Source organism: Pelecanus crispus, chromosome 6 (genome assembly GCF_030463565.1).
Source record: "Pelecanus crispus isolate bPelCri1 chromosome 6, bPelCri1.pri, whole genome shotgun sequence".
NCBI classification, from domain to species: Eukaryota; Metazoa; Chordata; class Aves; order Pelecaniformes; family Pelecanidae; genus Pelecanus; species Pelecanus crispus.
In genome coordinates, this window is record NC_134648.1 from 47881119 (window position 1) to 47892895 (window position 11777).

An 11777-nucleotide genomic window follows, 5' to 3' on the forward strand; every position below is an offset into this window, starting at 1 on the left:
ACCTGGAGCTCTATGTCTCTATCTGGAAAGCTAACATATTTGGTATTTCCTTTCTGTAGTTTTCTTCTTTTAAAACACAGACATAAAAAGCATTACTAATGACATTAAAAAAAAAAAAAAAGTGGCAAAGCCAAGTACTGAAGAGCTAAAAATTGCCAGAAGTGGGTTTGCCTGGGCAATCTAGCTTCAGCTGACTTGTGCATATGATCACCTCCTGCATTTTGCCCTGGATTACCATCTCTTCAGCACCCAAGCTGGACCTTGGCCAGCAGGAATGATGAGCTGGTCAGCTAGGCTGTCTCTTTTGTGAGCAGGGCTGGGAAACTCCTATCCAGTTGGTGAAGCAAGGGACTGCAGAAAGGATGGACAGTCTCCTGGCTAGACACTTTGTGTCTCTCTGGAGAGCTGGGTCTGTGTCTGCCCCTGCCTCGAAGTTACTCTGTGAGTCGGTGAGCCGCATAAGCAAGAGCTTTCACAGGAGCAGCCACGTGTTCCTCATTTGCTGGGCCTGATTTACAGAAGTGCTAAAAGTTTGCAGCTGCAGTCACAGACATCAGGAGCTGGGGTTTGGTTAAATAAAGTGCTACATAGAGCCAAAACCACTGAAAAATTAGATCCTAGTTGGTTCAAACTGTGTGTCCAAAATGCATGAGTACTTATGACCTAAATTTCTCTTTGTCTCTTGTTTTGCCACTGTTAAATAGGGATAACTCCACCCCTGCACCTGAAAAGGTGCATCATTAATAGCCCTGAAGCACTCACTCAGTGCTGAAGTGATGAGCACTAGAAAGAGTCTGTGAAGAAATGGGAAAGCAGGATGTTGGAGCAGGCTCTGACCACAGGACTGTGATGAAGGTAATGCAGCCATCCCAGGGAAGAAACCTTTGTGGATCACGCAGTTATAGAGCACAGCATGTTACAGGGCATGAGGGTGTAAATGCAACATGCTTAAGGGAGCTAATTCTGGGATTTCTGTACTTTTGTGTGCTTGACTTATAGCCCTTGTCATTTATCAGCCATTTGGGGTGTAAAGTACCTGTTTCCTGTACGTTGGCAGATTGCGCCCAGTAAGGACTGAAAGTGTTCGTGTGATGGGTGTTTGCCCTCTGCTCAGTGGGATGAATTTGGTGGGACTATGCTTGAGCTTTCCTGCCACAACCTCACTCTCATACTTAGCTCAGCCAAGATGAAATAGTCCTGGTGATGGAGACAAGCCATTCTGCCAGCTGGGGAAGCTGCCCACATTGCAGACCGGACCAACATATGCTGACAGTGGGACATGGCAGAAGCTTGTCTAGTAGAGAGCAAGGACTTTGTTCAACATCACCATTCACTTAACATCTCTTATCAACACTGAATCCCACATAAAAGCCTTCAAACTCATGTGGGGAATGATAAGCAAATTGTTGCAATTGTCCAAATATTGTAAGAAATTATTTGCATAAAATGCTACATGTGAAGCAGAAACAACCTCGGTGGTTTACAGGAGGCTGAAGTTGGTAGCTGCTCTAGGTTGGATTTTTAAATAGCACTATGCATTGAATGGTCATGCAAACAAGATGGGTGAGATGGATGAGGTGAGATGCAGTTTTGAATGTTGCTGCTGTAAGCCTGCAGCAGGTGAAAGGGCTGGAGCAGCAGGTTTACAAGGAAACTCCAGCAACTGCTGGTGCTGAGGAAGCTGTTTGCACAGGTGGGATGTAGGGACCTTTCTGGGCTTTGGAGGGAAAGGGACTGGTAGCAGATAAGGCTGAGAAATGCCCCATGTGCTCTCTGGGCTCTGAAGAGCCCATCTTAGTAGCTTTTTTCCTTTTTTAATTTTCTTTTTTTAAAATTTTTCCTTATTTAAACCCTGGGAACATAACTCTAACCCATCTGACAGAGGCAGGATTCAACCTGGATCCCTTCCGACAGAGGTTTGTTCCCAGCCACTTTGTATGAAGGGGCTTGAAAAACTTTCCTGAGCTGCCCATCCCAAAGTCTTCCTAACCTCATCTTGCTTCTAACCTCAGACCTGAACCTTTCCTGCTGCAGTTGGAGCCTGGTGCTTCTTACCCTGTGTTACACAGAAAACAGCTGACCACCCTTTCCATTACAACATATCAAAGACTGCTCCTTCCTCCCCGCCCACTTCCCGCCCCCATGACTTCTCTTTTCTAGGCTAAATGGACCCAACTTCTTCACGCCTTTCTCTTAGCGCAAGATTTCTGTGTATTTATCCTTTGTATTGTTTTCTTCTGGACTCTTCTACTTCTGGCCCTGGGAGGGTCCTGGCCCTGCACAGGCAGCGTGGGGCACTCATGTCTCCTCTGCCTTGCATCCAGCACCCCAGGCCAACACCCGCCCCTTTGCAACACCTCCGTGCTGCTAGCGAAGCTTCAGTTTACAATGCTCTGCAACCCTCAGATTTTTCCCTGCCATTCTGCTGCCCAGGCGGTTATTCCCCAGTTCTTCTACCTACATCTCACTTTGCTTTACATTTGCATTTGTTCTTGCTGAACTGCATCTTGCTGCTTTCAAACCATTTCTCTGGCAGTTGAGATCACACTACTAAGCCCAACCTCCAGAGTCCCTGCAGCCATTCTGTCCTGGAGAGAACAGGACTCCATTCAGCGGTGCCCACTGTTATTCAGAATGGACAAATGCGGAACTGGATGGCCCCATTCTTCCCCTAAAAACTTCTGGAAATATCCCTGCTCTGTCAAGCTGCCAGTATGGCAGTAGCCTAACACTTGTGAGTTCATCCAATGCCACTGACAGCGATTTCACAGCTACTGTGATTAAGATCAAGAAACCTAAATAATCGATCTCATAGAGAAAGTCAGGGGATGTTATTCACAGTGTAAATTTAATCACCTAAATCAAGCACAGAGATTAGGAGACTGGCTCCTGAGGATCCCCCTGATAGCAGGGGAGAGGGAGAGCCTGGGGAGGGACAGCAGGATATCAGCTCCCCAAGTGTGCCTGCAGCAGGTGCCCAGGGCAGCACCTGGAGAGCCGTGAGCAGATGCTGGTGGAGCCACACTGGTGGTCTCTGCTGCTCTGGGTCAGGGGATCGCAGCTCTCTGGAGGAACAGCACAGGGCACTGCCTGTGAGGAAAGATGGGTCCTGCCCAGCCCAGGGGAGCTGGAGGGCTCTGCACACCTTCCCACCATTTACAGCACACTTCTTCATTGCTCACAAGTGACAGGAATTCATTAGCATCGTAGTCAGCCTGAGGGTGAGGAGTGTGTTCGAGCAAGGAGGGAAGAGGGATGCTTTCTTACTCCCGCTCAGCAAGAGCAAGTGTCCAAACCCTCATCTGCAATGTCGTGCTCTCCTGAGATTTCTCCATGAGCTGTAAATAAAAGCCAAGCTCTGGGCAAACCAGGGTGCAGCTCAAAACTCTCCTGTGGATCAAAGAATAGCTTTTGCCATGGCCACGTTCTGGCCAGTTTTGCACTGACCGTCCAGCTTCTGCTGGGATGCCCAGCTTTCCTGCACCACCTCCTGCCAATGCACCCTCTGCCTTCCTGATCGCCTCCCTTCAGCTGCTGGCCTCACTAGACACAAAAGGAGGGAATTCAGCTTATTTGCCCAATAATGGAACAAGGATATTTTTCCCTGAGGAAGGAGTTCCCTCCATCCTGCCCTGAGCAACAGCAGCCTGTAGAGCAGGGCAGGCCAGGTGGTGCCTGAGACCTGCTTGCTGGCAGAGGAGTATGGGTTTCCTCAGGAGAGCAGGAATCCAGTGATGTGCTTCCTGGAAAGGAAGTGCCCCACGGGGTTGCAGAGTTCAGAGGAAGTGTACCGATGCAGCGAGCAAATGGATGCTTCAATGGTTGTGCTGCTAGCTGGTGCCTTGGGAGGCCTGAACTCAATGCCACACGAGCCCCTCATCTCACCGGTACCTTCGGCTCCTCCATTCCTGGAGCTGGCCGCTCCAGAGGAGCCCTGCCTGCTACAGGGGGACTGCACTGCCAGGAGATGGGGTGCCTCAGGGTGGCTCATGCTGAGCAAGCAAATCCTCACAGCCATGTTCGAAAGTGTGGAGGATCCTAGCATTTCCCTACAGCACACCAGAAGAGAAAATACACTCAAGGCTGTGAAATCTTCAGATAATAGGGACAAGGGTAGGGCACCGGTGCCACAGGATGTTTCTAAAGAGGGAAATGGGCCAAAGTGGAGCAGTTTTGCTGCTGGAGTGAGGCCAGGAGATTTCCTTGAGCCACCCAGCCCATAGCCAGCCCCATGCAGTTCTTGCTTTTGGCCATGTTTGCCCCTGTGTTGGCTACATGAGCGTTGGGGCTGGAAGAAATGCCAGCAATGCCCATGCAAGTCTGCATTGTGCTCCAAGTGTGTGCTCCTTTGTGTGTGTGCTTTCTGTGCTGCAGTAAGGCTGCAAATCCAAAGCTGCCAATACTTTTGCCCTAATGACATCTGCATCTCCAGTGCCCTTGCTGATGCCCTGCTGCTGAGACTTGCTTGCTGCTCCTGCTTGAGGCAGGAGAAACTCAGCCAAAACACCAATATGCAATGAAAATCAGTAAGTGAGAACTGGGAATTGCTGCTTTCCACAGGAGTGGGTTACCGTGGATGGGTTCATGCCTGTTTCTGTATCTGCTCCTCACGGTACATGCAAGAACTTAGCTGCTCCAAAGACGTGTGCTCCTGTCTGTGGATGGAGACCCTGTTGGCACATGGCCCTGGTTCATCCTGCTGGCTCTGGTGACATGAACAGATCAGAAAGCAAATGGCTCCTGCTTTAGCACTCCCTGCTCCTGCACTGTCACCTCCAGAGCTGCTAGCATGGGGTACCCTGAGGGCACTCCTGAAGCACTGCTGTCCCCAGGGCTGCTTGCACATCTTCAGTCTACTGAGGCTCGTACTAAGGATGGAAGTAGTTCCACACAGCACAGACCAGAGGACAAACAAGGGGATGCAAAGCAGCTTCTCTTTGCTGCCATCTGCATGGGCCATGACCAAGTTGGGTGCTGACAGAGGGAGAATAGCAAGGTAACAACCTCCAAAGTGCCATAATGCTCCTGTCTCCCCATAGTCCTGATCCACATCTTCTACTGCCAGCTGTGGTGAGAGGAGGCTAGAGGGGAGCAGGCAGGGAGTCAGAACTCCTGCATGACAGTCTCACATCCCCTGGTGTGTAGCCAAGCTCATACCGTGGCATGGGAGGTGAATTAGGTCTCAGGTTTAGCTTCTGGGTCCACAGACCATTATGTTTACAGCACTTTAATTTGTGTGCCAGGGTTGATATTCCCCTTACAGGACAGTGGTGAGGAACTAATGAATGTTTTAAAAGTGCTAAAGAGCTTTGCCTTATAGAAAATGCCAGTCCTACCCAAACCAGTCCAAATGTTCTACAATCCCGAGCCTTTCTTCTTAGGTGGGACTGGTGCTTCATCGTACACATGCGAGCCATCTGCACAAACAGCGTTTACGTGACACCTGCTGAAGTTACCCGTCCCCTCCCCAGGACCCACGTCAATGGTGTCGGGGGCGGCAAGAGGGGGTGGGTGGGTTGTGGGGAGGTGGGTGGCTGCCTGGGAATTTCCCTGGCTAACTGGGGTGGTGGAGCCTGCCCAGGGGTGGACTGACCTCCTGCCCGCACAGGGCTGGCATGGCACATGGTGCCCCTGGAATTTCTGGGGCTCCCAGCAGCACCTCCTCCGCACTGCCCTCCTTTGAGGGTCCAGGTTTCGCAGCCGGAGCTGGGGCTTTTCTTCCTTTCCATCTCTGCTGTTTGTCTCAGAGAAAACCCATCTCGCTGTTTTTCAACTGCCTGAAGGTGTTTTTCGGGGGTTTTTCAGGCTATTTTGAAGCTCATTTTTCCCAGATGTGCTTTTTTCTTCTTGGTTTTTTTTTTTTTCTTTTTTCTTCTGCTGTAACTTTTCTTCTTCGCCTTAAAGTTTCCGGCCACGTGACTTTCAGCTTACATCCCCAAGGTTCTGAGAAACCTAAAGGGAAGGTGCAGAGGCTCCAAGAGGAGAGGCAGAGAAAGTGGCAGAGCGCGGGGCAGGAGGACAGTGTGCCTCCAGGACGGGCGAGAGCCAGGAAGCCAAGGGTCATCTCAGGGAGGACAGAGGAGGACAGGGGAGAAGGAAGGGAAGCAAGACAGAAGGCAGGCACACCAACAGCACAAAGGAAGCTGAAGAGGCCCTGGGAGCCAGAGACGGGAGCCATGCCCCACAGCTCCGACAGCAGCGACTCCAGCAGCTTCAGCCAGTCTCCCCCTCCCAGCAAGCAGGTAAAGCAGGGACCCTTCCCCAGCTCTCCCCGGCTGGAGAGTCCTCTGCGGTGGGCTGTGGGTGGGCCGGAGGAAGGGTGGCACCCACCGCTGGCATTTTCATAGTGCAGCATGGCGGGGCTTTCTAGGAACTGCTGTGGGGAGAAGGACGCAGGGCTGAGCCGAGAGCCCTGGCAGGAGCCCTGGCCACCAAACTGGGTACAGGTGGAGAGAGGAGGGCCAGTTACCTGGGGCTATGCCAGGGGCAACTGGGGGGCTGGGACCCCCAGGCATGGTGGGTGCTGTGATACATGCTGGGCAGGCAGCAGGCAGGAATCTTCAGCATGAGAGTCGGTGCTCCGGCAAGGAGCCCGAGCATGCACGTCCTCGCCATGGACCGGGACGGCTCAGGGGCAGCCTGCCTGCTTTCCGCTGCCATGGACAGCACTTGGTATCCAGAAAAGTCCTGCCACCTTGGGTCTGCTTTCTTTTCTGTTCAGCCTCAGAGGTTTTTTGTCTCAGTAATGCTTGACAGAGGGATTTTGTTTTGTTGCACGGAGTGCCTTAATGGTAGGTCTTTTGCTGGCAGATACTGACAGAATTCCGAGGTGTTTCCATTGCCTTTTCTGGCTAAGCTTTATTAAATCTCTCATTTGCAATTTCTCTAGGGCTGGCAACAATGGCAAGTACCAAAGACTTTGCTCAGAAATCTTGAGGACGATCAGGGCAGATGACTTAGGGCTTGCAAACAGGGGTGGGGAGGTATCCTGGTAGAGAAGGGGATAAAGCACAGGGGTTGCCAAAGGATAGGGACTGGACTTGGTGCAGGACAAGGGAGCTGCCGTATCTGAGACATTTGTAGGGTACTGAAGGCAAGGATAAAACAGCGAAGTTCAAAGAAAAGAAAAGATCTTGGGCGGGGTGGAGGGGGGGAGAGGATGTGGACAGACTGATGGGCTGGGAAGATAACTTTTGCGGCTGAGTTTGTAGTCCTGTGGAGAAGTGGTAGTGTGAATGTTAGAGAGTCCACAAAAGAAGCAGTGCAATATGAAAATAGAAGATGAAAGAGACTGTGTGACGGTTTCAACTGTCAGAAGACAGCAGCAGGACCAGATCTCAGCAGAGAATGGCTGCTGCATGAAGCTCGTGACCTGGAGCCTGGAGACCTGTGTTGTCCCCTGCCCAAGGGGCTTGGGAGTGTTGCAGTCAGTATTGCAGGCATTGCTACCAAGGGACTCCAGAAAAGAGCAAGCACAGAGATCGGAGAGCAGGAGCAAATGAGATCGGGGGAAAACCCAAAAGCTCTGAGTCTGTCTAGTTAAACAAAGCAGGGGCCACATTAGATTGTAAGGGTCTGCAACAAATAAAGCCTGATGGAGCAGGGTGATGGAAAGGGGGTGGGACCTACAGGGATGAAAGGAAGAAAACACAGGCTGAATCTCTGGAGAGATGGTTTAGCCAAGGAGCTGGAATGTCTGCAGTGCTGTATCCCCGCAGAGAGACAGGGAAAGGAAGGGTTTTCTGTATGAGGAATTCAAATTGTCTCTGTTCTGGAGAGAGGTCCTTACTCTGGTCTCTCAAGCCATATCCCAGGCCTGTGTCTTGATGAATGTAGAGTTTCCCAGCTGTGCCAGGATGCCCAAGGGTATCAGACTTGCCCCTCCTGGCAACGGAGATGCCAAAATCATCACACATCCCTGGGGTATGGCTTTATCCTGGTGCTGAGAGTGTGTATCCCATGTCCTCTGCTTCAATGATGTTACCTGCTGTGTCCCCTTCCCACCTGCTGCCCTGCAGAAGCAGGGCGAGGGAGGGGATGCTCCAGTCATTTCCATGCCTTGTTTCCCTAGGACTCTTCTGATGACATGAGGAAAGTCCAAAGGAGGGAGAAGAATCGCATCGCTGCACAGAAGAGCCGCCTGAGGCAGACCCAGAAAGCAGACACGCTGCACTTGGTGAGCACTCCCACCCTTCCCCGTCCCTGGTGCTGAGGGCTCACATAGGGGACAACGTGCCTCTCCCCTGGGGACTCCGAGAGGAGATGCTCAGTTGAGGCAGGACAGGAAAAGCGAGGCGAGGGCATGATACAGGAGTCAGCACTCGCAGTGAGATCATACAGCCCAGGATGACTGCCACTGAAGCATTTAGTTTTGCAGCTAGCTTTGAATCCATCTTTATCTCTCAGTCTGACATTACCAATTTCCTTTCCTAACCTCTTTTGACTGGCTCAGTCAGAAGCCCTTTGAAAGCACAGGCTCTCTCGGGCTGGCTCTCCCTGGGTTTGTGCTTCGTGCCATCACTTACACAGTGGTGCGACAGCGTACAAGGATGCTTTTCTGAGATGGCAGCGGTTCGTATTCATTGGTATGGATGATGGTGCAATGTGGAGCTGAATGGGCCATCTCCTCTGGTTTGTTCCCTGAGATGCTATACAGCGTAGATAAATAAATATTAATAATTTTCTAATACTTTTAAACGTCTCCATGGTAGCACTTGTATCCCTTTCTACATCTGAACACTGTACAGTATCTGAAGGCTTCTCCTGTTGTTTAGCATGGATTTTCCCTCTTTTGCTTCACCCTGCTTTCCCACTCTCATTCTGTGGCACCATGGGCACCCCTGCAGCTCTTCCCAGTGTTTAGCATTAGGCATCTGCTTTTCAGGAGGGATGGTCACTTCTGTGTGTATTTGGGCAGGAATGTGTGGTCAGTGTCGGAGCACAGGGGCTGGGCTCCTCTGTATTTTGCAAGTTGGTAAGTGCAGTGCCATGTGTTTTGGGCCACTGGTGGGCAGGACACAGAACAGGCAGCCTGCAGTGGGCAGAGACCACCTTTATCCCTGCGCTGGGCTTGGCTGCCCTTTGAAAAGTGGTAGTCGGGCTCATGTTCAAAAAACCATCCTTTGACTTAGTGGTCTTCATATTCCCCCAGATCCCCATTTTTGGGAAGAATTCTTGAGAAGCTGGTCCTGAACTTCCCTCCTTACATAGTGCCCTCAGTCCATGGTTGGAGCTGTGTTTAAGATAGAGATTTCACTCTTTTCCCAGTAGCTGATGATCCTTCTAGAGCTGATATGGCTCTAGGCTGATTGCATTACATCTGTCAGCAGCAATGGCTCTGGGCAACTGTGCCTGAGAGGGGTGAAGAGACACCCTTTCCTTGGGGTCAGTGCCCTCTCCAAGGTAATCCTAGAGGTGGATATGGGCTCTGATCCTCCCCTGGGAAAATCCTGCCTAGCTGTGCACCAGGAAGAATTGGGCTGCTCCTCTTAGAGCAGATGACAAACCACTTGCTTATGAGATTACTACTGCTCAGCTAGCATTGATAGCACACACTCCTTGCCTTGGGGACGGCAGCAGAGGGGGCTAAGCTCAGTTTCATTCAGACAGAGAGGTTCCTGGCAGGCAGCTGGAGAAATGCAGGGAGGCAAGTAGAGGATGGATGGTGAATTTTTGCTAAAGTTTTTCCAATTCCTGGTAGACAGTGACTGCCTGCTGCTCTTGGGTTCATTCCCTGAGTGCTCTTTGCTTTTGGTCAGCTCTGCATCTGGACTTTGCTTCTCTGATGTGGTTCTGCCCAGAAGAGCATGGCTCAGCTTGAGCTATGGTGGTATGAAAGGAGCCAGCAGCTCCATCTGCCCCAGGGCTTTGTAGCTTGTGTTTTGAGGGGAATGAGTCACGGGGAGGCTGGGGCTCCCGGCCCCTGGGTGATTCCCGTCAGCTCCCAAGTTCGACGTCAGTCATGATTTCCAAAGCATTTAGTCACATCTGAGAGATGCTCTCGTTTGCTGTGCAAGCTCCTCCTGTGACGGCCGCTATAACTGCTGAGTGTGTTTCAACCTGTGCGCAGAGAGCGGGCACCATCAGAAGTCAGCACGGCAGCGGAAAAGTGAGCGGAGGGGTGACAGGTTCGCTTCGCCGAGGTGGTGGTGCAGCTTTCCAGGGCCTCAGAGCACTGGGTCCCGCTTTAGCTGTCTCAGCTGAGTTTGCAGAGCCTGCCACCAGGTCCTCCCTCCCTCCTCTGGTCCTGCCCAGGCTGCTGGCTCCATGGTCGGTCGGTGCCTGGGGTGCTCCAGCCTGGAGCTGGCTGCACTTCAGCAGCAGCAGAGGTGACAAAGGCCGCTCTCAGGATCGTTGAGACTAGGCTGAGCATCATTATTAGCCCCTTCGTTGTTATTCTCATTAATAACAGTATTAATGCAGTTCTTCTGAGGCCTTGGTTTCTCTTTTCTTCTGACACAAGCTTCTCCCCCTCCTCCCCACCATGCCACTGGTTTCCCCGGCTGCTAGCAGGAAGCAGTGAGTCTTTTCTTTCCAGGGCAATGACAGGTTTCCTGTGGCAGGTGGTTTTCTGGTTAAAGACGGCGGTTATTCAGCACGCCCTCCCCCCGGCCGGTCGGCCCCGGGAAGCGGCCGGGCGGCGTGCGTCTGCGTGAGAAGGAGCGAGAAAGCCTGGGCGGGAGCCCGCCGCAGTCACTTCTCGTAAGCCGGGGCTGGGGAGCGTGGCTGGGGCCGCCAGCATCGCGTCCGCACCCGCGCCCGGCCCGGCCGGCTGGGGGAGTGGGGTTTGCCCAGGCGCAGCTCTGTGCCGAATTTACCGGAAACATGTCATTCTGGAAACTCTGCGGGGCAGAGAGGCGCGGGACTGCGACCCCCGTGTCCCCAGCTCATCCCTGCAGCTCCAGCACTGAGGAAGCCCCTGTGGTTTTGTCTCCTCAGGAGAGCGAAGACCTGGAGAGGCAGAACGCTGCCCTGCGCCGGGAGATCAAGCAGCTGACAGAGGAGATGAAGCACTTTGCCTCGATGCTGAGCTCCCACGAACCGCTCTGCTCCATCCTGACATCCCCTCCTCCGCCTCCAGAAGTGCTTTACGCCACACACTCCTTCCACCAGCCCCACATCAGCTCCCCACGCTTCCAGCACTGAGCCAGCCAGCAGGATGGCAGCCTGCCGGCTCCACCAACAGCAAGCAGCAACTTCGTGGGGCTCGCTTTTCCATCCAAGGGAGAGGGGCGGACGGACAGACACCCCTTCTCAAAGTGCGTACTCTGAGTGACTTGCCTAAGACTTGCTCCCTGTGCAGAAATGGCAGAGCCACCAGGAGGCATCTTCGGGCAGTTTCCAGCTTGGATCCTGGGAAGAGGAGGCGTTTGCAAATGGGCACCAACCCCCTTCCCGGGTGCTTGCTTGGGGACGCTCGCAGGAGCATGTGGCACTGGCAGCCTCCGTGCAAGCGGCTGGCTGCAGCGCACAACAGCCAGAGCTCCAGGGAGAGGAACAGAAGCAGGGGCGGAAGGGAAGGTTGGGGGCCACAGAGTACCAGGGCAAAACTGGTTTATTTTTGTAAAATAAAGATTGAAAATGCTTAACTTTTTGTTTCCAAAATAGGACCTGAGCCACTCCTAAGGCCCAGCATGACACAGTGAGGACGCAGGCAGCAGGAGGGGAGAGCCTGGAGTCCAGGGAACAGCCCTGTGTGTGCTGGTGTCTAATCCACGGCCAGCAGCTGGCATTCCACATTTAGAAGGGGGGCCCATGTGCATGGGTTGGGCAGACTG

General features: G+C 52.6%; 1 protein-coding gene across 1 annotated transcript; it reads left to right on the forward strand.

Moving 5' to 3' along the window:
• The first annotated feature begins 6176 nt into the window (after positions 1-6176).
• On the forward strand, positions 6177-11145 carry BATF (basic leucine zipper ATF-like transcription factor). Its single transcript, XM_075713074.1, has 3 exons — positions 6177-6242; positions 8072-8176; positions 10939-11145. Exons 1-3 carry the CDS (start codon positions 6177-6179, stop codon positions 11143-11145), a joined length of 378 nt encoding a protein of 125 aa, XP_075569189.1.
• Positions 11146-11777: the final 632 nt, after the last annotated feature.

Coding starts and splice junctions, on each gene's coding strand:
- BATF (XM_075713074.1), top strand. CDS start 6,177: ATGCCCCACAGCTCCGACAGCAGCGACTCCAGCAGCTTCAGCCAGTCT. Junction 6,243..8,071: donor CTCCCCCTCCCAGCAAGCAG/GTAAAGCAGGGA, acceptor TTGTTTCCCTAG/GACTCTTCTGATGACATGAG. Junction 8,177..10,938: donor AAGCAGACACGCTGCACTTG/GTGAGCACTCCC, acceptor TTGTCTCCTCAG/GAGAGCGAAGACCTGGAGAG.